Below are 20,681 nucleotides of genomic sequence, written 5' to 3' on the forward strand. Positions count from 1 at the left end.
GTATAGTCAATAAAGCAGAAATAGATGTTTTTCTGGAACTCTCTTGCTTTTTCAATGATCCAAGGAATGTTGGCAATTTGATCTCTGGTTCCTTTGCCTTTTCTAAAACCAGCTTGAACATCTGGAAGTTCACAGTTCACGTATTGCTGAAGCCTGGCTTGGAGAATTTTGAGCGTTACTTTACTAGTGTGTGAGATGAGTGCAATTGTGCAGTAGTTTGAGCATTCTTTGGCATTGCCTTTCTTTGGGATTGGAATGAAAACTGACCTTTTCCAGTCCTGTGGCCACTATGAGTTTTCCAAATTTGCTGACATATTGAGTGTAGCACTTTCACAGCATCATCTTTTAGGATTTGAAATCACTCAACTGGAATTCCATCACCTCCACTAGCTTTGTTCGTAGTGATACTTCCTAAGGCCCACTTGACTTCACATTCCAGGATGTCTGGCTCTAGGTGAGTGATCACACCATCATGATTATCTGGGTCGTGAAGATCTAGGGGCACTTAAAGTTTATTCATTTCTGTAATGATTAGGTATTACTTTTTCACAATAAAGAAAAACACACTAAAGTTATTTTAATAAGTGGATAAGAAAAGTTAATTTGGAAGTTCTTTGTAAGATAGATTAACCAAGGAAGTTAAAGACAGACATGGAGACATGGAAGAGAGACCTGCCAGGAACCTGTGGTAATAGTCTGTAAGTAGGGTAGTGATGTAGGAGGAATAGAAAAGAAGAACTAAATCAGGGATTTTGTAAAGGAGTAAATTGGCATGACTTCAGTGAGTGGGCATGGAGAGTTGAGGGAAATTTCAAAGAAGCATAAAGTGAAAACATTTGTTACTTAACCTCCTCACCACTCCCCCCATCAAGTGACTAGTGAGTTGGAGTAAATGAATCTAGTCATTAAATGAGTGACTATTTAGCAGTAATGTAGCAGTGCATATAAAGCATCTGTCAGTTTTAGAGTCTCTTCAGGAAATTATGTGTTTAGGTTAATGAGTCCTACCTGGGAATCTAGAAGGGAAATAGTCATGTTTGATGATAGTCATCTTGTGACAAGCTGCTATGATGCTAATCAGGGGACTTGGGTTCTAGGCTTTGCTCTGATGTTGAAAATCTTTGAACTAAAATTAGGTCATCCATGCGATAGAACAAGATAGAAAGCCCAAAAATAAACTCAAGCACCTATGGGTACCTTATTTTTGACAAAGGAGGCAAGAATATACAATGGGGCAAAGACAACCTCTTCAATAAATGGTGCTGAGAAAACTGGACTGCTACATGTAAAAGAATGAAATTAGAGCACTTCCTAACACCACACACAAAGATAAACTCAAAATGTATTAAAGACCTAAATGTAAGACCAGAAACTATAAAACTCTTAGAGGAAAACATAGGCAGAACACTAGATGACATAAACCAAAGCAAGATCCTCTATGACCCACCTCCTAGAGTAATGGAAATAAAAACAAAAGTAAACAAGTGGGACCTGATTAAACTTAAAAGCTTTTCCACAGCAAAGCAAACTCTAGGCAAGGTGAAAGGACAACCCTCAGAGTGGGAGAAAATAATAGCAAGTGAAACAATTGACAAAGGATTGATTTCCAAAATATACAAGCAGCTCTTACAACTCAATACCAGAAAAACAAACAACCCAATCAAAAAGTGGGGAAAAGACCTAAAAGACGTTTCTCCAAAGAAGACATACAGATGGCTAACAAACACATGAAAAGATGCTCAATATTGCTCATTATTAGAAAAATGCAAATCAAAACTACAATGAAATATCACCTCACACTGGTCAGAATAGTCATCAAAAAGTCTACAAACAATAAATGCTGGAGAGGGTGTGGAGAAAAGGAAACGCTCTTGCCCTGTTGGTGGGAATGTAAATTGATACAGCCACTATGAAAGATGGTATGGAGATTCCTTAAAAAACTAGGAATAAAACTACCATATGACCCAGCAATCCCACTCCTAGGCATATACCCTGAGGAAACCAAAATTGAAAAAGACACATGTATCCCATTGTTCACTGAAGCACTGTTTACGATAGCTAGAACACAGAAGCAACCTAGATGTCCATCGACAGGTGAATGGATAAAGGAGTTGTGGTACATATACACAAGGGAATATTACTCAGCCATAAAAGGGAACACCTTTGAGTCAGTTCTAATGAGGTGGATGAACTTAGAACCTATTATACAGAGTAAGTGAGTCAGAAAGAGAAAGTTAAATATTGTATTCTAACGCCTATATATGGAATCTAGAAAAGTGGTACTGAAGAATTTACTTATAGGGCAGCAGTGGAGAAGCAGACATAGAGAACAGACTTATAGACACGGGGAGAGGGGAGGAGAGGGTGAGATGTGTGGAAAGAGTAACATGGAAACTTACATTACCATGTGTAATACAGATAGCCAACGGGAATTTGCCGTGTGGCTCAGAACTCAACAGGGGTTCTGTATCAACCTAGAGGGGTGGGATGGGGCGGGAGATGGTAGGGAAGTTCAAAGGGAGGGGATATATGTATACCTATGGCTGATCAGGTTGAGGTTTGACAGAAAACAAAGTTCTGTAAAGCAATTATCCTTCAATAAAAAATAAAAAAATTGGGTCATCCATGAAATAAAGAGATCACCGTGTGTGTTGTGTGTGTGCCTGCGTGCGCTTGCACATGCACGCATGCATGCGCATCTCCTTACCAGCAGCATCTCTGTGTATTCTGATATCTTGCCCTTTATAATGTTATTATATGTCTGCTGCATTTCACAAGTCAAAATACATTAAAGGTAAGGACCCTATCTTCTTGTATTAACATTTCTAGAGTTTGACAGTGTTTGGGGTAAAGTGAGGGCTCAATAAATGGTTGTTAAATAAAGAAATGAATTTTCCCCACCTTACCTGAAAAAGGGGAGGATAACAGTTTTCCCCTCCAGTGGTGTGAAATTATGTGAGCTGCCACGTGGCGGGTTAGGGTTAGGGCTTGTCGGCAGAGAGAGTGAGTGCTGTCTCCCTGCACACCCTGGGTTGGCTCTGAATTTGTTTTTGTTGTTTGTTCTGAAAACACTGAAAGTAAAATGATACAAAAATCTTTGGAATAGGACTTTCTCTGGACACTGGAGTCTTCCTCTTTTGAAGAAGCCCGTGAAGGACTTGCACCTAAATCATGCCTCCTCTTTCCACGGAAATTAAACCCACTGACTGGGGAGCCGGTCAGAGAAGGCAATGGCACCCCACTCCAGTACTCTTGCCTGGAAAATCCCATGGACGGAGGAGCCTGGTAGGCTACGGTCCATGGCGTCGCTAGGAGTCGGACACGACTGAGCTACTCCACTTTCACTTTTCACTTTCATGCATTGGAGAAGGAAATGGCAACCCACTCCAGTGTTCTTGCCTGGAGAATCCCAGGGCCGGGGAGCCTGGTGGGCTGCTGTCTCTGGGGTGTCACAGAGTTGGACACGACTGAAGTGACTTAGTAGCAGCAACAGCAGCAGCAGCATGCTCAAACCTTCCAACCCCGTCATGTTTTTTTCCTCTTCATCTGCTTGTGTCTGTGGCACCTTCATTTTTCCTTTGCTGCTGTTTTCTGTTCTCTAAGGTTCATGCCATTTTTAAAAATAGCCCATAATATAAAATTCATCCTTTACAAATATACAATTTTGTGATTTTTTTTAGTGTGTTTATTCAGAGTTTGCAGTGATCACCACTGTCTATTGATAATTCTAGAACATTTTCATCACCCCCAAAAGAATCCCTTATAAATAAACTGAGGTATATCCATATAATGGAGGAGATTACTCATATTATTTAGTGATTAAAAAGAAGCACATTATTAAGCTCCAAAAAGGTGTGAAGGAACTTAAATGCATATTGCTAAGTGAAAGAAGCCAGTTTGAATCAGGTTACATATTACATACTGTATGACTCCACTACATGACGTTCTGAGAAAAGGCGAGACTATAGAGATAGTAATAAACGTCAGTGCTTGCCAAGGTTTCAGGGCGAGGAGGGAGGAGTAGGTAGAGTGCAGGAGGTTTTTCGGGCAGTGGAAATATTCTGTATGATACTGCAATGGCAGATACAGGACATGATGTGTTTGTCAGAACCCACAGAATTATACAACACAGAGAGTGAACTCTTAAGTAAACTATGGACTTTACTTATTAATACCAACATAAGGCTCATCAGTTGTAACAAATGTACCCTGCTAATGCAGGATGTTAATAGAGGAAACTGTGTGGGCAGAGAGAGAGGATATATGGAACTCTCTGTACTTTCTGCTGAATTTTCTTGTAAACCTAAAACAGATTTTAAAAACAATCTATTCATTTAAAAAAACAAACAACAAGCCCTTTAGCAGTCACTCCCTATTCTCTCCCTCCCCTTCTCAGCCTTAAGCAACCACTGATATGCTTTCTGTTGCTATACATTGCAGAGAAGGCAATGGCACCCCACTCCAGTACTCTTGCCTGGAAAATCCCATGGACGGAGGAGCCTGGTAGGCTGCAGTCCATGGGGTCACACAGAGTCGGACATGACTGAGCGACTTCACTTTCACTTTTCACTTTCATGCATTGGAGAAGGAAATGGCAACCCACTCCAGTATTCTTGCCTGGAGAATCCCAGGGATGGGGGAGCCTGGTGGGCTGCCGTCCATGGGGTCGCACAGAGTCAGACACGACTGAAGCGACTTAGCAGCAGCAGCTATACATTGCCTGCTCTAGACAGTCTGTGTAAATGGAATCATACACCCTTTTGTATTTCCACTTCTTTCTCTTGGCATGTTTTCAAGGTTCAGTCATGTTTTACTGTGTATCAGCACTTCATTCCCTTGTATGGCTGAACAATGTTCCACTGTTTGGATCCACCACATTTTGTTACCCATTCATCAACCTTTGCACATTTGGTTGATTTCCTTTTTTTACCCATCATGAATAATGAATGGTGCCCTGAACATCTGTGTACAATTTCTTATGTGGACGTATGTTTTCATTTCTTCTGGAGATAAAACAAGACATAGAATTGCTGAGTCATATGGTAATTCTGTGTTTAATATTTTGGAGGAACTGGCAAACTGTTTTCCAAAGTGGCCGCCATTTTACATTCCCATCAACCATGTATGAAGGTTCCATTTCTCCACATCTGTACCAATACTTGTTCTGGGCTATCTTTTTGATTACACAGCAGCAGCAGCCATCCTAGTGGGTTTAAAGAGGTATCTCATGATTTTGATTCACATTTCCCTAATGATGTTACACATTTTTTCATATGTTTATTGGCATATGTCTTTGGAGAACTGTCTGTTCAAATATTCTGCCCACATTCTAATTGGATTATTTATCTTTTTATTGTTGAGTGTGAGTGTTATATTCTGGGTGTGTCTCTTATGTGATTCACAGTTCTTTTCCAGTGATCTGTGTCTCTGTCCTTGTGCCCGTACCACACTATCTTTATTCCTATTGCTTTCTAATAGGTTTTGAAATCAGAAAGTGGGAGTCCTCTGCCTTTGTTCTTTTAAAAGATTGCTTTGGCTATTTTGGGTCCATTGTATTTCCATATGAATTTTAGGATTATCTTGTCAATTTATGCAAAAAATCATCTGGAATTTTGATAGAAATTGTGTTGAATCTGTAGCTCAGTTTGGGGAGTACTCATCTTAACAGTATTAAGTCTACCAACCCATTAACAGGGAATGTCTTTTTATTATATCTTATTTAATTTCTTACAATGATTTTTGTGGTTTTCAGTATACAAGTCTTGCAGTTCTTTTATTAAATTTATTCCTAAATATTTTATTATTTTTGATACTATTCTAAATGGAATGTTTCCATAATTTTATTTTCAGCTTGTTCATTGTGTATAGAAACACAACTGATATTTTTATCTTGATCTTGTATCTTGCAACCTTGTTCAACTCATGAGTTCTAATAGTTTTTTTGCAGATTCCTTAGAATTTTCTGTATATAAGATTATATCATCCTCAAATAGAAATTTTCCTTTATAATCTGAATGCCTTCTTTCTTTTTCTTGATTGCTGTGGCTAGAACCTCCAACACAATGTTGAATAGACATGACTGGAGAGGACAGAATCCTTGTTTTGTTTCTGATCTTTGGAGAAAGAATTCAGTCTTTCACCTTTACATGATGTTGGCTGTGGGTATTTGTTTCATAGATGCTCTTTACCAGGTTGAAGTTCCCTTCTATTCCTAGTTTTTTGAAGGTTTGTTTTTTCAAATAATATAAGGGTGTTGTATTTGTCAAGTGCTTTTACTGAGTCTGTTGAGATGAACATGTAATTTTTGTCTTTTCTCCTTTTGATATGGTATATTACACTAATTGATTTTTAGTTGTTAAACCAACCTTTATTCCTGGGATAAATCATCCAGTTATGGTATATAATCCTCTTTATATGCTGTTAGATTTAGTTTGCTAGTATTTTATTGAAGATTTTTCCATCTATATTCTTAAGACATGTTGGTCTATAGTTTTCTTATATCTTGGTTTTTTGTTATCAGGCTAATTTTGGCTCATTGGATGAACTTGGTATGTTCTTTCCTCTTGTTTTTTTGGAAGGGTTTGTAAAGAATTAGTGTTAATTCTGTAAATGCTTGGTTAATTTACCAATGAAGTCACCTGGACCTGGACTTTTCTTTATGGGAAATTTTTTGATTACTCTTTCAGTCTCTTTATTTGTCATAAGTCGTTTTAGATTTTTTTATTCCTTCTTGAGTCACTCTTGCTACTTTATATCTTTCTAGAAATTTGTCCATTTCAACTAGGTTATCTGGTTTTTTGGCATACAATTTTTCATAGTCTTCTCTTTTAATCATTTTTACTTTGGTAAAGGTAATAGTGATGTCTTTTTCTTTCAGTTTTGAGTTTAGGGTTTTGAACATTTTCTCTTGTTCGATCAGTCTAGCTAAAGGTTTGTCAATTTTGTTTGGTCTTTTTGAAGCACCAACTTTTGGTTTTATTGATTGTTTTTTCATTCTGTTTTATTTATATCTACTCTGATTTTATTATTTCTTTCCATCAACTTGTTTTCAGTTTAATTTGCTCTTTTTTTCTAGTTTCTTAGGGTAAAAAGTTAGGTTATTGCCTTTAAAATCTTTCTTAATTTAGGTTTGTAGCTACTTCTGAGCACTGCTTTAGCTGTAACTTATAAGCTTTGGTATGTTGTATTTTCCTGTTCATTCATCTCAAAGTATTTTTCTGATTTCCCTTGTGATCTCTTCTATGACTCATTGGTTACTTAGGAATGTCTTCTGTGGTTTTTTTTTAATTTTTATTTATTTTTTAATGTATTTTTTTGGCTGCGTGGCATGTGGGATGTTAGTTCCCTGATCAGGGATCAGACCTGCACGCCCTGCATTTTAAGTGTGAAGTCTTAACCACTGGACTGCCAGGGAAGTCTGTCTTTTGTGTTTTATCTGTCATATTTATTAAACATTTATTGTGAACTCATTGTGAAACCCTAGGTGGTAAAGAATGCTCAGTGGTAAAGAATCCGCCTGCCAATGCAGGCAACACAAGAGATGTGGGTTCAGTCTCTGAGCCAGGAAGTTCCCCTGGAGAAGGGAATGGCAACCCATTCCAGTATCCTTGCCTGGAAAATTCCATGGACAGAGGAGCCCGGCGGGCTACAGTCTGTGAGGTTGCAAAGAGTCAGACATGACTGAGCGCATGCAACACGCAACTGAAATCTAACATCCCTAATATCCTGCCTTTGTGAAGTAAGTTTGCTGTGCAGAGCAAGAAAAAGCATTGGCTATCAGGTTGCTTTTCTTAATGCTGGGTGTTAGGGACACAGGCCTTGTGAGTGTTTCCCCTAGGACCTTCTGTCCTGAGCTAACAAATATGTCTTGGGGAGGAAAAGGAGGTAAAATGGATGGTGGATAAAGTACACTGTTTTAAAAACAGCGGTTTAAACTTTTATGTGGCCCTGTGTTAGTAGAAGTAAAATTAGAACAGAAAAAAAAGTTAAATTGGAGAGTTATTTTAATAGTTTTCTTTGGAGTCGGTGTTGTGCACAAATTAGTACTTTTATTTAGCCACATTAATGTGCTTCCTCAGAGAACGAGAGTATGTGGTTGCCTTTGAGTTTATGAAAATTTTAAGAAGCACTGATAATAATAACTTTTGTTTCAGACATATTTAAGGAATTTGTGGGGTTGATTTCAGTTTTAGTTCCTGGTTCCTCATTTCTAATTAACTTCCCTTATCCATCCCCCAAGGTTTACGGCTTATGAAATACGTAAAGTTCAGTTGTTAAGGCAACTATTATACTAACCTGCGTTTGTATGATGATAACCCCCTCCTTTTTTAAACAAAGTGCTTTCATACATTATTTTACTTAAGATTTACAATAATCCTGTGATGTGCTTGACTCTCTTGAAGACTGGTACATTAATCAGATTTTAGCTGGCACCAAAAGCCAAAATTTCAGTTTATTACTGACTGAGGAAAAATTAAGCTAGAGAAGTGGTGGTTATGTGGTCTTAAATGTAATTTTACAAATGATGTAAAGTACAGGAACCCTGGGTTTATTTACTGTGCCTTTCTAATTTAAAAAAAAGGAAATAGTTGCAATTTAAATATTTTACTTCCGTGAAAACTAAACAAAGGGTTATACCTTTTGTTTGATTTTTATGACTACACTAAGTTTGTGTAAAAAAAATCAGTGAAGTTTGTGCAGAACACTATGTCCTTCCGACTTCTCAAAGGCGCCATTCCTGAATTAATTAATTAAAAACAGCAATATATGAAGGTACTGGTTTGTAATGGTGTGTGATTGATGACTCATTTTACTACATAAAGAATAGATGTGATTACCATTTATTTCACTAAGGACATGGGTTTAGGCTGTAAATATATTGCTTTTTGGGAGAAGGCAATGGCGACCCACTCCAGTACTCTTGCTTAGAAAGTCCCATGGACAGAGGAGCCTGGTGGGCTACAGTCCATGGGGTCGCTAAGAGTTGGACACGACTGAGCAAATTCACGTTCACTTTTCACTTTCATGCACTGGAGAAGGAAATGGCAACCCACTCCAGTGTTCTTGCCTGGAGAATCCCAGGGACGGGGGAGCCTGGTGGGCTGCTGTCTCTGGGGTCGCACAGAGTCGGACACAACTGAAGCGACTTAGCAGCATATTGCTTTTTAAAAACTATCAATAGCAAATATACTTTGTTTTAATGAAGGGTGATTTCAAAATACTTTATTAAAATTGCACAGTTGATAAGCATAATTTAAAATTTAGCCCATAGTAATACTTGGATCAACTAGTTACCCTGCAGTTGCTAATTGTATACTTGACTCTGAAGAAAAGTTCCCAGGCGTGTATATTATTATACTGAAATTTAAAAAACATGATGATACAGAATAGGAAAGCTTTAAAAGACCAGTTTTTGAAAAGTTCAAACTAATTTGGGAGTAGCACTGAAGCAGTTAGCTTTTAAGATGGTGGTAGAAAGGAAAGATTTTTTTTCCAAGAGCCTTGGAGTGTTCAGTCTCATTTCAGAGCCACTCTATAAAATGCTGGATGCAATGGTTAGCTGTCATATTGTGACACAGGATTTGGTAAATGTAGCTGATTCACATATGAAATTTGGTTTTCCTGACCTAACCATGATACCAAGCAGTGATCTGATCTTTACAAGGTACTGGGCATTGTTGGTGTATAGTATTAATGGTGATTTCAAGCATACAAACAAATCAGGGTTTTAATATCCAAATGAAGATTGATCCTTTAAGTTTTGTTACCTAGTTAAGACTTCTACATTTAGTTCAATAATTTGCCAGTGTTTGAGTTTTTCATCTTCTCTTTTAAAATTGCCTTTAAAGCGTCTGCCTGCAATGCGGGTGACCTGGTTTCGATCCCTGGGTCGGGAAGATCCCCTGGAGAAGGAAATGGCAACCCACTCCAGTATTCTTGCCTGGAGAATCCCATGGACGGAGGAGCCTGGTGGGCTACAGTCCACGGGGTTGCAAAGAGTTGGATACAACTGAGCGACTTAACTTTAACTTTTAAAGCCTCAGTAATATTCCTTTCAGTATACTGAAGTTGTGACATTTTTATTCTCTGAGGGTAATCTTCAGAAAGAACTAGACATCATTTGGAACCTCATTGGATAAACAAAGTAGACAATCAGATTGGGAATTTAAAGAATAACGTATTACTTGAAAGTAATATGGTGTATTATGTTGTGACCTATAAGAAACTGGCTCCAAAAGCAGCTTTCAAGAAAGCTTATTCATTGGAATAAATGTACCCCTTTCAAAGTGACTCCTTAAAGGAAATTCATTTGATGTATAAGTTCAGGTTCATGTATTTTAAAATTCATTACCTTTATCTCATAGTTATATCTTGTGTAAGAACTTGGGGAAACTCCAAAGCTAAACAATGAAGAAGATTAGATTACTTTGCCAGTCACCAAAAAACCATGCCTGTGCAGGTAACTGAACAGCAGGGGTATTGAGAGGATGTCTGTGACACCAGTGGGAGCAGGCAGAATCTCCTGAGACAGTCCCAGGGTTATAATTATAGACTTCTAATGGCAGGAGAGAATTATCCCGAAAATGTCAGGGTCTTCCTGTGTGTTCCTTTGGGCTCAACAAATTTGAAGAGGGAATTGAGAGCCAAATTGCTTAGGATATGTACTTATTTATATATACACCCAATTTTAAATAGAAATTTTATATTTTTCTAATTATAAATACTGAAAATAATTAAAAATACAGATGAGAAAGAAGCTTTTTCTAATCACACCTATTGGAGAAGTCCTCACTGACCTTTGGTTAAGAGCCTTTCTTCTACGTGTTGTTTTGTGAGATTGAGATCATACTGAACTTACAATTTTCAATACTGATTTTTATTTACTTATGACTTTCTTAATAAAAATAATCTGTGAACAAAATATGTAATGGCGGTTTCTTGTTATCCAGCTGCTTATGGTTCATAAAGTGTGCTATGAGTGTGTGCTTAGTTGCTCAGTCGTGTCCAACTCTTCGCAACCCCATGGACTATAGCCTGCCAGGCTCCTCTGTCCATGCGGATTCTTCAGGCAAGAATACCGAAGTGGGTTGCCATGCCCTCCTCCAGGGGATAGTCCCAACCCAGAGATCGAACCCACATCTCCCACATTGCTGGCGGATTCTTTACTGTCTGTGCCGCCAGAGAAACCCAAAGTTTACTATAAAGCTATGTAAAGTTTATTATGAAAAAAAGTTTAGAAGAAATAATGAACACTTACACTGTTTCTTCCCTATTCTTGGTGTGAAAAGTATCAGAAAAAAATATGAAGCAAAGAATCATAAGGCATTTGATGGGATCGTGCTTTCTTAGTTCCGTGGGCTCTATTTATTTATTTGTAAATGTTTTCCTTGCTAATATGCAGCCACAGTCACTTTCCTAGACTCAGAACTAAGGAAAAAAAATGACTACTTTTTTCTCTTGCTGAAGGTGGTTGGAGGTAAAGTGAAGAAGCCCGGCAAACGTGGTCGAAAGCCAGCCAAAATTGACTTGAAGGCAAAACTCGAGAGGAGCCGACAGAGTGCGAGAGAATGCCGGGCCAGGAAAAAACTGCGGTATCAGTATTTGGAAGAATTGGTATCCAGCCGGGAAAGAGCCATTTGTGCTCTTAGAGAGGAACTGGAAATGGTAAGAAAGCCTGTCAGTAAATATACGAAACAATCAACCTAAATTGTATTAAAACCTGAAGATACGAGTTTTCAGCTATACAGTTGATGAGCATGAGAGAGAATATTTATCTGTTAGAGAGAACATAGGGAAATACTCATTTTTCATATGTTCCTGGTGGGAGTGGAAAGTGACTATTTCACTAAAGGATTATTTATGATGTGAGACAAAAAGGAGAATAACCCAAATGCTCAACAGTCAGGGATTGGTTAAATAAATTATACTACATTCATATATTGGACTACTTTGTAGCCCATGAAAATCACAGTGCACATATGTATGTACTGATATGGAAAGACACAATATATTGCTAAGTGGAAAAAGCAGTATAACACTATGTAACAATATGCATTGTACGATACTATTAGGCCTGCTTTTATTCATTCATTCAGATTTCAAGAGAATAGAAACCTCGATAGTACTGTAAGCTCAGGGGAGGAGGTGATAGGTTGGAAAAGAGAGAGATAATGCTAACATGATCATTAACATGGGGACAGGCTGCCCCAGCTTTTTAGAAGGTCAAGTTGGGGCATGGAGAGAGTCCAGATGCACACTATTCAGGAGACTTTTTTTTAATATGCTGAATTTAACTTATAAATTATTTTTTTACCTCCTGCAGTGTAAGCCACTGGAGGACATAATCTTTTATACCCCCAAAGTCTATAGTATACACTTTGGTAGAAAATAGATGTTTAGTGAATGTTTATGAACTAGAGAAAGGAAATTACAAAGTTACTTACTTTAGGAGTGGAAATAATAATGTGACAGTCAGCACAAAGAGATGAATTTTGATATGTGGCACTCTACTGCTGCTGCTGCTGCTAAGTCACGTCAGTCGTGTCCGACTCTGTCCGACCCCATAGACGGCAGCCCAAGAGGTTCCTCTGTCCCTGGGATTCTCCAGGCAAGAACACTGGAGTGGGTTGCCATTTCCTTCTCCAATGCATGAAAGTGAAAAGTGAAAATGAAGTTGCTCAGTCGTGCCCGACTCTTAGCGACCCCATGGACTGCAGCCTACCAGGCTCCTCCGTCCATGGGATTCTCCAGGCAAGAGTACTGGAGTGGGGTGCCATTGCCTTCTCTAGTGGCACTCCACGGGGAGGTGGTATTTTAGCCAGAGGGGCCTTTTACATCTGAGCAGTACTCCAGCACATCACAAGGAAATTCAGTGGTAGTTTTTCACCCTCCTTTCTGAAGATAGCAGGCCTCATCCATGTCCTAGGTCATGAATGGGAATACAATAGAAGGTGGGGTTCCTAGCAGCCAGTTTGACCTCTTAGTTATGGGAGTTGTTCTGTCTAGGATTTTCTACCTGACTAGTAGAATTTTACTCAATTATATTTTACATATTTCAGTACAAGCAGTGGTGCATGGCAATGGACCAAGGTAAAATCCCTTCTGAAATAAAGGCCCTACTCACTGGAGAAGAGCAGAGCAAATCTCAGCAGAACTCAAGCAGGCACATGAAAGCTGGGAAGACAGACGCTAACAGCAACTCCTGTGAGTACGGTACATGGGAGAGTTTATCTTCAGAGGAGTGACTCAAAGTAGGCTTTCTGTTGACCGCTTCCCTTGCTGTGTGTTTTCAAATAAAATAAAATGGCGATGTCATTTGTAATACACTGGTAACCAAGTGAAATGGCATTATATTCTAAATATTGAAATGTGTTATACATGGGGTCTATAAAGAGCAGCTGATAAATTCATGGCAATTTTAAAAAGTAGAGTTCGTCGATAAATGAGAGTGTACCATTCTAGTAGTTGTCATTATTATTATTATTATTGGCCTCACTGCACAGCTTGTGGGATCATAGTTCCCCAATCAGAGATTGAACCCAGGCCCACAGCAGTGAAAATGCCAAGTTTGAACCACTGGACCACCAGGGAATCCCCTAGTTATTGTTAATAATAACAATACCTTTTATTTTGATTTTGTTTTACAAAGTACTTTCACTTACATTTATCTTAATTATTTCCTCCAATCACTGTGTTAAGTATAATTGTACTTTTTATTTTATAGATAAAGAAATAGTACAGGAGCTTGGTAAGGTGCCCAGGGTCACACAGCTGTAGTGGTAGAACCTGTCCTCACCTAGCTCAGGCTCTATCTATTTCAGTAGCCCATCACCTTAAGGATTTTTTTTTAGTTAGGGAGAAATTCACATAACATAAAATTAATCATTCTAAAGTAACAATTGAGAGGCATTTGGGATTTTCACACTGTTGTACAGCAACCAGCTCTGTCTATTTAGAAAACATTGTATCACCGCAAAAGAAAACTCTAAACTCATTAGTGGTTACTCTCTATCACCCTCCCTCCAGGTCCTGGTAACTATGAATCTGCATTCTGTCTCTGTGGATTTACCTGTTCTTGGATATTCTGTATAAATGGACTCATACAGTGTGTGACTTTTTTGTGTCTGGCTTCTTGAATGACCTAGCATAATGTTTTCAAGGTTCATCCACTTTGTAACATGTATCAGTATCTCATTCCATTTTATGACTGCATAATATTCTCTTATACATGTATACCACAATTTATTTATCCATTTATCCATTGATGGATATTTGTTTCTACCTTTGGCTGTTGCAGACAGTGTTACTATAAACATGTGTGTATAAGTATACATTTGAGTGCCCGTTTTCAATTGTTTTGGGTCTATACCAGAAGTGGAATTGCCGGGTCATATGGTAATTCTGTATTTTTTAGAAGAACTACAAATTATTTCCCACAGCAGCTGAAATGTTTTACATTACCACCACAGTATATGAAGTTTCCCATTTCTCTGCATCTTGCCAACACTTTTTATTTTCCATTTTTGAAAAATGTAGCCTTCCTGGTGAAGTGGCATCTGATTGTGGTTTTGATTTCCATTTTTCCTTAATGATGCTGAGCAACTTTTCATGTGCTTGCTGGCCATTTGTATATCTTTGAAAAAAGCGTCTGTTTATGTCCCTTGCCCATGTTTTAATTGAGTTGTTCTTCATTTTGTTGTTGAGTTGTAAGAATTCTTTATATATTCTGGATTCTAGACCTTTAACAGATATATGATTACAGATATTTCTCCTGTACTATAGGTTGTTTTTTCACTTTCTTGATAGTGTCCTTTGGTGCACAAAAGACTTTAATTTTGAGGAAGTCCATTTTATCTATTTTTAATTTTGTTGTTCATGCTTTGGGTACCCTATCTAACAATTCACTGTGAAATCCAAGGTCGTAAAAATTTGCCCCAATGTTTTCTTCTAAGAGCTTTATGCTTTTAGGTCTTACATATCATTGATCTATTGAGTTAATATTTCTATGTGGTATAAGACAGAAGTCCAGCTTAATTCTTTTGCATGTGAAGATACAGTTGTCTCAGCACCATTTGTTGATGAGGCTGTATTTTAGAATGAAGGTGTCATGTGTTGATTTCTTCATTATTGTGATTGTTTTTTATAAGGAAATGTTATAAATTTTTTATCCTTTAAAAAAATTGTTATGAGAGACTCTCCGGTGGCTCACTGGTAAAGAATCTGAGACACAAGTTCAATCCCTGATCTGAGAAGATCCCACATACTGTGGAGTAGCTTAGCCTCTGGGCTGTAACTGTTGAGCCTGTGCACTAGAGCCCAGGACCCGCAGTTGCTAAAGCCTGACCTCCCTAGAGCCCATGCTCCCCAGGAGCAGCTACCATAACGAGACTCTTGTGCGCTGCAACAAACAATAGCCCCTGCTCACCACAACTAGAGAAAAGCCCGCACAGTAACACGGACCCAGCATAGCCAAAAAGAAATAAAATTATTTTTAGAATTTTTTATGAAATTGAAGGATTGGCTTTTTGATCACTTTTATTATATGAAGTAATATTTGCCTTAATCTAAATTGAATTAATGGGAAAAAAGCCACTCAGTCAGTTTTCTTTCAGTCTAGATTTAAAAATAGTCTTCCTGTAGATACTAAATTTTAAAAGTTTGTATTAAAACAGATTAACCAAACCTCTTTATCTTTAAAAACAGTCTTACATTAGTAACTTTACTTTTCAGGGTGAAGATCATATAAAATGATGAGTCAGTGACTGAAGCCAATATTCTGACCCTATGGAGGATGAATAGGCAAGATTGTGCTTCTTGGCTCCATTTACTACCTGCTGCTCAGTCATCTCTGTAAATCTGCAGTTTCTACCAAAATGTGTGATCATAGATCTCAAAGAATTTTGCTTTGATTTTCAACACTTAGAAAATTTACAGACATTCAGACTCGTTCTGGTTGGTATTGCCATGTTGCGATGCTTGAAAGCACAAGAAAAGAAAGAGTGAGTGAAGATTGTATTTTTGCACCTCAACTCCACATTGCTTTACTGGTTAATTTATATTCTTTCCATGTACTTCATGTAATTGTATTTGTATGTGTGTTGGGTGTCATTTCCTTTCATGTTCTTGATTGCCCTACAAAGAGAAACCAAATGGGCTGGTGACTAACTACCAAGTCCTCAGCCTTTTATGGACCTAATCTGATTTCTTTATATTTACTTGAGTCATGTTTATTTTCTGCATGAACCATGATTTCTCCTGTGAGCCATTCCAGCATAAGCTGTGAATATATAGTAACAAATATATACACTTCTATTTTTGTAATCCATAATGATATGCCTGTTTTAAATAATGTACACATTAACAAAATCCATCAAGAAAGTCCTTAAGATAGTTTCTATTTAAAACTTTAATTGCTGTCTTTTCAAACTGTATTTATACAAGTTTATTAGGGCCTGATCCATACTTGGAGAATAATCAGTCAAACTTTTTATTTTGAAACAAGAAATAACCTGTTAGGCATTTCAGCAGCATATATCATCTTGACAACCCAGAGTATGTATGTATGTATGTATGTATGTGTTTCTGTTGTATGTGTTTCTATATGTATATGGGGGAGGGCAGGAGTGAATGTTCACACACATTTCGTTGTGTAGTCAACTAATTAGGAGAATTTTTCTAAAGACAGTGGGATGAAATTAGCTGCTGAGATGGGAGTTTCTGCCTCAGGAGATCCAGAACCAAACGAGGGACACATTGCTGGTGGGTCAAATGGCTTTAGCTATAACCAGAACACTTAGTTTCTTCCCTGACTTGAGTTTCCTTATGAATGTATTCTGAGCCAGAGAGAAATACACTGCGGGTGTGCCTCCGGTTCGGCCCTGGCCCTGCCTCCGCTCCGGAGTGAAGCACTGGAGCCAGAGTCTTACCCAGCACCGCCAGTCAGGGGGCCCGGTGGGAGGGGCGAGGGCAGAGGCGTTTTCTCCGATTCCCATCACAGCTGCCTTTGCTTTCTTCCTGGCTACCAAATGGAATGATGGTTGAGGAATCACACTCATATGATACACTCAGACCTGGGAATCTTTTGACGTCCCCACTGAGACACTTTAACACTCTCTCTTTTCTTTCGCATAGTTAAAAAAGGAGGTTGTGGTCTCCGTTGCTGCTAAATTGTAATTGTTCTTTGCTCTGATGAAGCAAACATTTGGTTTCCAAATAAAATGTGTTTTGTCACAAACTAGTTTAGGAAGAGGCATTCTAGTCTAGCTTGTCTGTGAGGCGGAACATGAGACGGACCACATAGTTTCAGGTGACAAGGTACTTCCGTCCCTTCTCTGAGGCCATGCGTTGGAATTAAGTGCCTCCCTGAGTTCCTAAAGTGCTCTCGTGCGTAGGCCACAGACTCAGATCCCAAGTCCAGTCCTTTGTGACAGCTGATAAACCACTAGCCCAGTCTGTTGGGTCTCTCTGTTCTGGAGGACTAGGGGTTTAATAAGAGTATTTAATGTCTTTTTTGGATCATAAATATAGATAGATTGTTAATATTCAGGACTTCAGAATTTAAGTGTTTTAAATACAGTGTTCAGATTGTAATGGGTTATGTTTTTGCCATCTGGTCTACTCAAATGTATATTTTTATTTTGCAAAACAACCCAAGATTTAACTCTCTGTTGCTTTGTTCAGTACCTTTTGAATTCCCCAGAAGAGTTGTTTTCAAAGCAAACATTCCAAATGAATGTGGCTCTTCTATGGAATGTCTCCATTGTGCTCCAAGTGTTTCTTCTCTGGTTGTGATTTTAAATTACTGGCTCCTTTAAGCTGTTCCCCTGCTGCCCTTTACAAGAAAGAGCACTGACTTTGTCCTCAGGTAGAGGATGTGTAATTTTGGGTGAAAGTAAATTATAATTTATTTGAGTTTATTCTGAAACCAGTCTATTTGGTATCTTGCAGTAGATCAAACCAAGAGAAAGTTCATTGGTCTTAAATAAGAATGCTCCGATTGCCTTGGGTGCTGTGCGGGCTGCACGCCTGGGCCACCTGAAGCCCGTTGATAAGCGCCACTGATGAAGACAGCTGGGGCATCTCTTGCCCCATTCCAGTTAGGGGGCAGAGCTGAAATCCTAGCATCTCTTACTTACCTGTAAGGACAACAGACAGACGGAGAGAGAACAAAAGAGGGGGGAGTCAGTGAGCTCAGGCCTCTCTGAGTAGACAGAGCACTTTTCCTTTTTCCCAAAGGAAGGTAAGGAGGGAAATATATTTATGTATTTAGGCCAGTCATATTCTGTCATTAATTTAGCACAGACCTGCTGTGTATTAGAGCAACTGAGTATAACATGGAATAAGTTTGACTAGGTCAAATTTTAGCATATAGTTGACGTTCTTAAATTTTTTTCTATTTTATCTAAAATCTTTCTAATATATCTGAATCAGAATCTTATCTTGCTGCAGCAAATTCATATCACTCTTTACCAGCTAATTGACAGTATTTATCAGCATCACCATTTAGCATTTTATTTTATCATCTTTGAATTGTAATAGGCTTGATTTGACTCATTATAAAAAGTATAGATTTAAACTGGGCTCACCTTTAGTTAAAGGCTAATAAAAATGAAAAACATAAATGTGATATATCAGAAAATCAGTTGCATATTATCAATTACATTTTTAGTTTTAAAAGAGGAAATTTAATTCTAAACCACATGGTATTTGGGGGCATTGAAGGAATCCTTCTTTTTCTGAAGAGCATTGTACAATTATATTTTTATGAAAAATAAAATATCTTCACCACAGCTATCTCAGGTTGTCTGTTTCATAGTACTGGGGTGTATCTGTATAAGCATAGTAAAAAGAGATTTAGGCAGAACTGGTCTTGAATCCATTTTCTGAGTCACCTTGAATTATTTAATCTCTCAGACTGTTTCCTCATCTGTAAAAAAGGGGAAGGATGACTTTCCAGAGTTAATTTGATAGGCTAAATAGAGTTATGAGAAACTGCTTCTTTAGTAAAGAACTACAGTAAGTGCGCCTGGGTTTGACTGTTGTTAAAATGTCATTTGTTAAAGATAAACATATTTAATGGACTAGAATCTAAATATGTAGTGTTGTAGGTATTAAGTTTCTGAAGCCTTTTTAGTTATATCATTATGTCTATCCCTGGAATGGTGTAGCTGGAGGCTCTTTTTAGCAATAATAGCCTTCATGGCGTGCTGCAGTCCATGGGGTTGCAAAGAGTTGGACACGACTGAGCGACTAAACTGATTAGACTAAGGAACAATTAATGTTCCACCTGGCAGTAATCATCTGCATAAAGCAGGTTTTCAGGCTGCTAGGTAACCTGGTTCATTTTTCCCTTATTCCATCCACTTTACTTAATCACAGAGTATCATGAATCGAAGCCAGGACTGCTACAGAATGTGGACTGCACAAGGGCACACAATTGAAGAAGTGATGGGCCTAAAATCACCTTCTCTTCAATCAGCCACGTGTGCAGGAAAGGGTCCCTGCCATTGCTCACCAGGGCATACAGGTGGTGTAGGTCTGCCCGGAGAGGAGCCTTTCTTAATTTCTCCACCCGGAGGGTACCTTTTCTAAAACGTGCAAAACAGCTGTGTGCTGCAGCTGGTGTACTGCTGGCCCTAGAGGACAGCCAGTGGTGTGTGTCTAACCTAACTGCATGCTGAGTGACATCAGATGGGCAGCTTTTAATCAGTAATGGTGGGAGCATCGACACCACAGAAATCAGGCATTTCCCTCCCCGGCCAGAGAGTGGGTTTTTAGCACACCACTGAAAAAGGTCTGGTGTAGGCTGGAATGGCCCTGATCAGAGCAGGCACATTTGAGGCCCCCAAAACTACATGACTGGAGGACACGTGGAGCTTAAAGGACTCTGTAAGTCTGTCGGCAGCTTGGTGTCCATATCAGATTCAGCTTACAAGACAGATAGATGATGGTTGTGACTCAGAAACTGTTCTGGGTTGCAGAGAAATACCCAGCTGGATTCTGGAAATGACTAGGAGGCAAATCAGCTGAATTCTTTCTTAAAGCAAAGCCTTAGGGTCAAAGTGATAGAACTAATGTACCGATTGTGACATTTCCTGGGCTGAGGGTTAGGCTGCAGTTTGACAATAGGCTCTGGCTTTGCACTATTTTGACTCTGCAGGAGGGTAAATATTGGAGCAGGGAAAATTTCCTGAGGTCCAGCAGAGCCCAGTTCAATCCTGCTGTGCCTCAGTGCCCCTTTCCTGAGAGGAAAATCATGTCTGACAAGCGCTTTCAGCCCTAAACCCAATCAAGTCAGCAGACTGGAAATGATGACACCTGTGCCTCCACTAGGTCGCCTTGGATAATAGTTCAGGTTATTCTCCTTCTTGTGCACAGAATCAACAGGCCAGAAGCCCATAGTGAATTCTGGGTTTTGTCACTTCAGTGGAATAAAGACCATGCTTACTTATTTCACAAAAGCTATAGGGTTCATGATGAAAAGTAAATAATGATGTCCTTCAAACCTCAGGCCCTTAAGATCACATGAGCCTTGGAAGCAAGATTCTACATCCATTGAACCCTCAGATGAGACCCTAGCCCTGGCCAACACTGATTGCAGCCTTGTGAATCAAACGACAGCCTTGGGAATCAAAGCTATGTTCAGACTCCTGACTCACAGAAGTTATGAGATTAAACAATGT

General features: G+C 38.7%; 1 protein-coding gene across 1 annotated transcript in view; it reads left to right on the forward strand.

The window, feature by feature from the left end:
• CREBL2 (cAMP responsive element binding protein like 2) overlaps positions 1-18,792 on the forward strand; it is a 30,812-nt gene extending 12,020 nt beyond the window's left edge. The window contains exons 2-4 of the mRNA XM_006075651.4: positions 11,467-11,664; positions 13,059-13,203; positions 15,730-18,792. Coding sequence (XP_006075713.1) covers positions 11,467-11,664; positions 13,059-13,203; positions 15,730-15,734 — 348 coding nt within the window. The 3' untranslated portion in view covers positions 15,735-18,792. The remainder of the gene's footprint in view (positions 1-11,466; positions 11,665-13,058; positions 13,204-15,729) is intronic.
• The last annotated feature ends 1,889 nt before the right edge of the window (positions 18,793-20,681 follow it).

The sequence above is a fragment of the Bubalus bubalis genome, chromosome 4, assembly GCF_019923935.1.
Source record: "Bubalus bubalis isolate 160015118507 breed Murrah chromosome 4, NDDB_SH_1, whole genome shotgun sequence".
Lineage (NCBI taxonomy): Eukaryota > Metazoa > Chordata > Mammalia > Artiodactyla > Bovidae > Bubalus > Bubalus bubalis.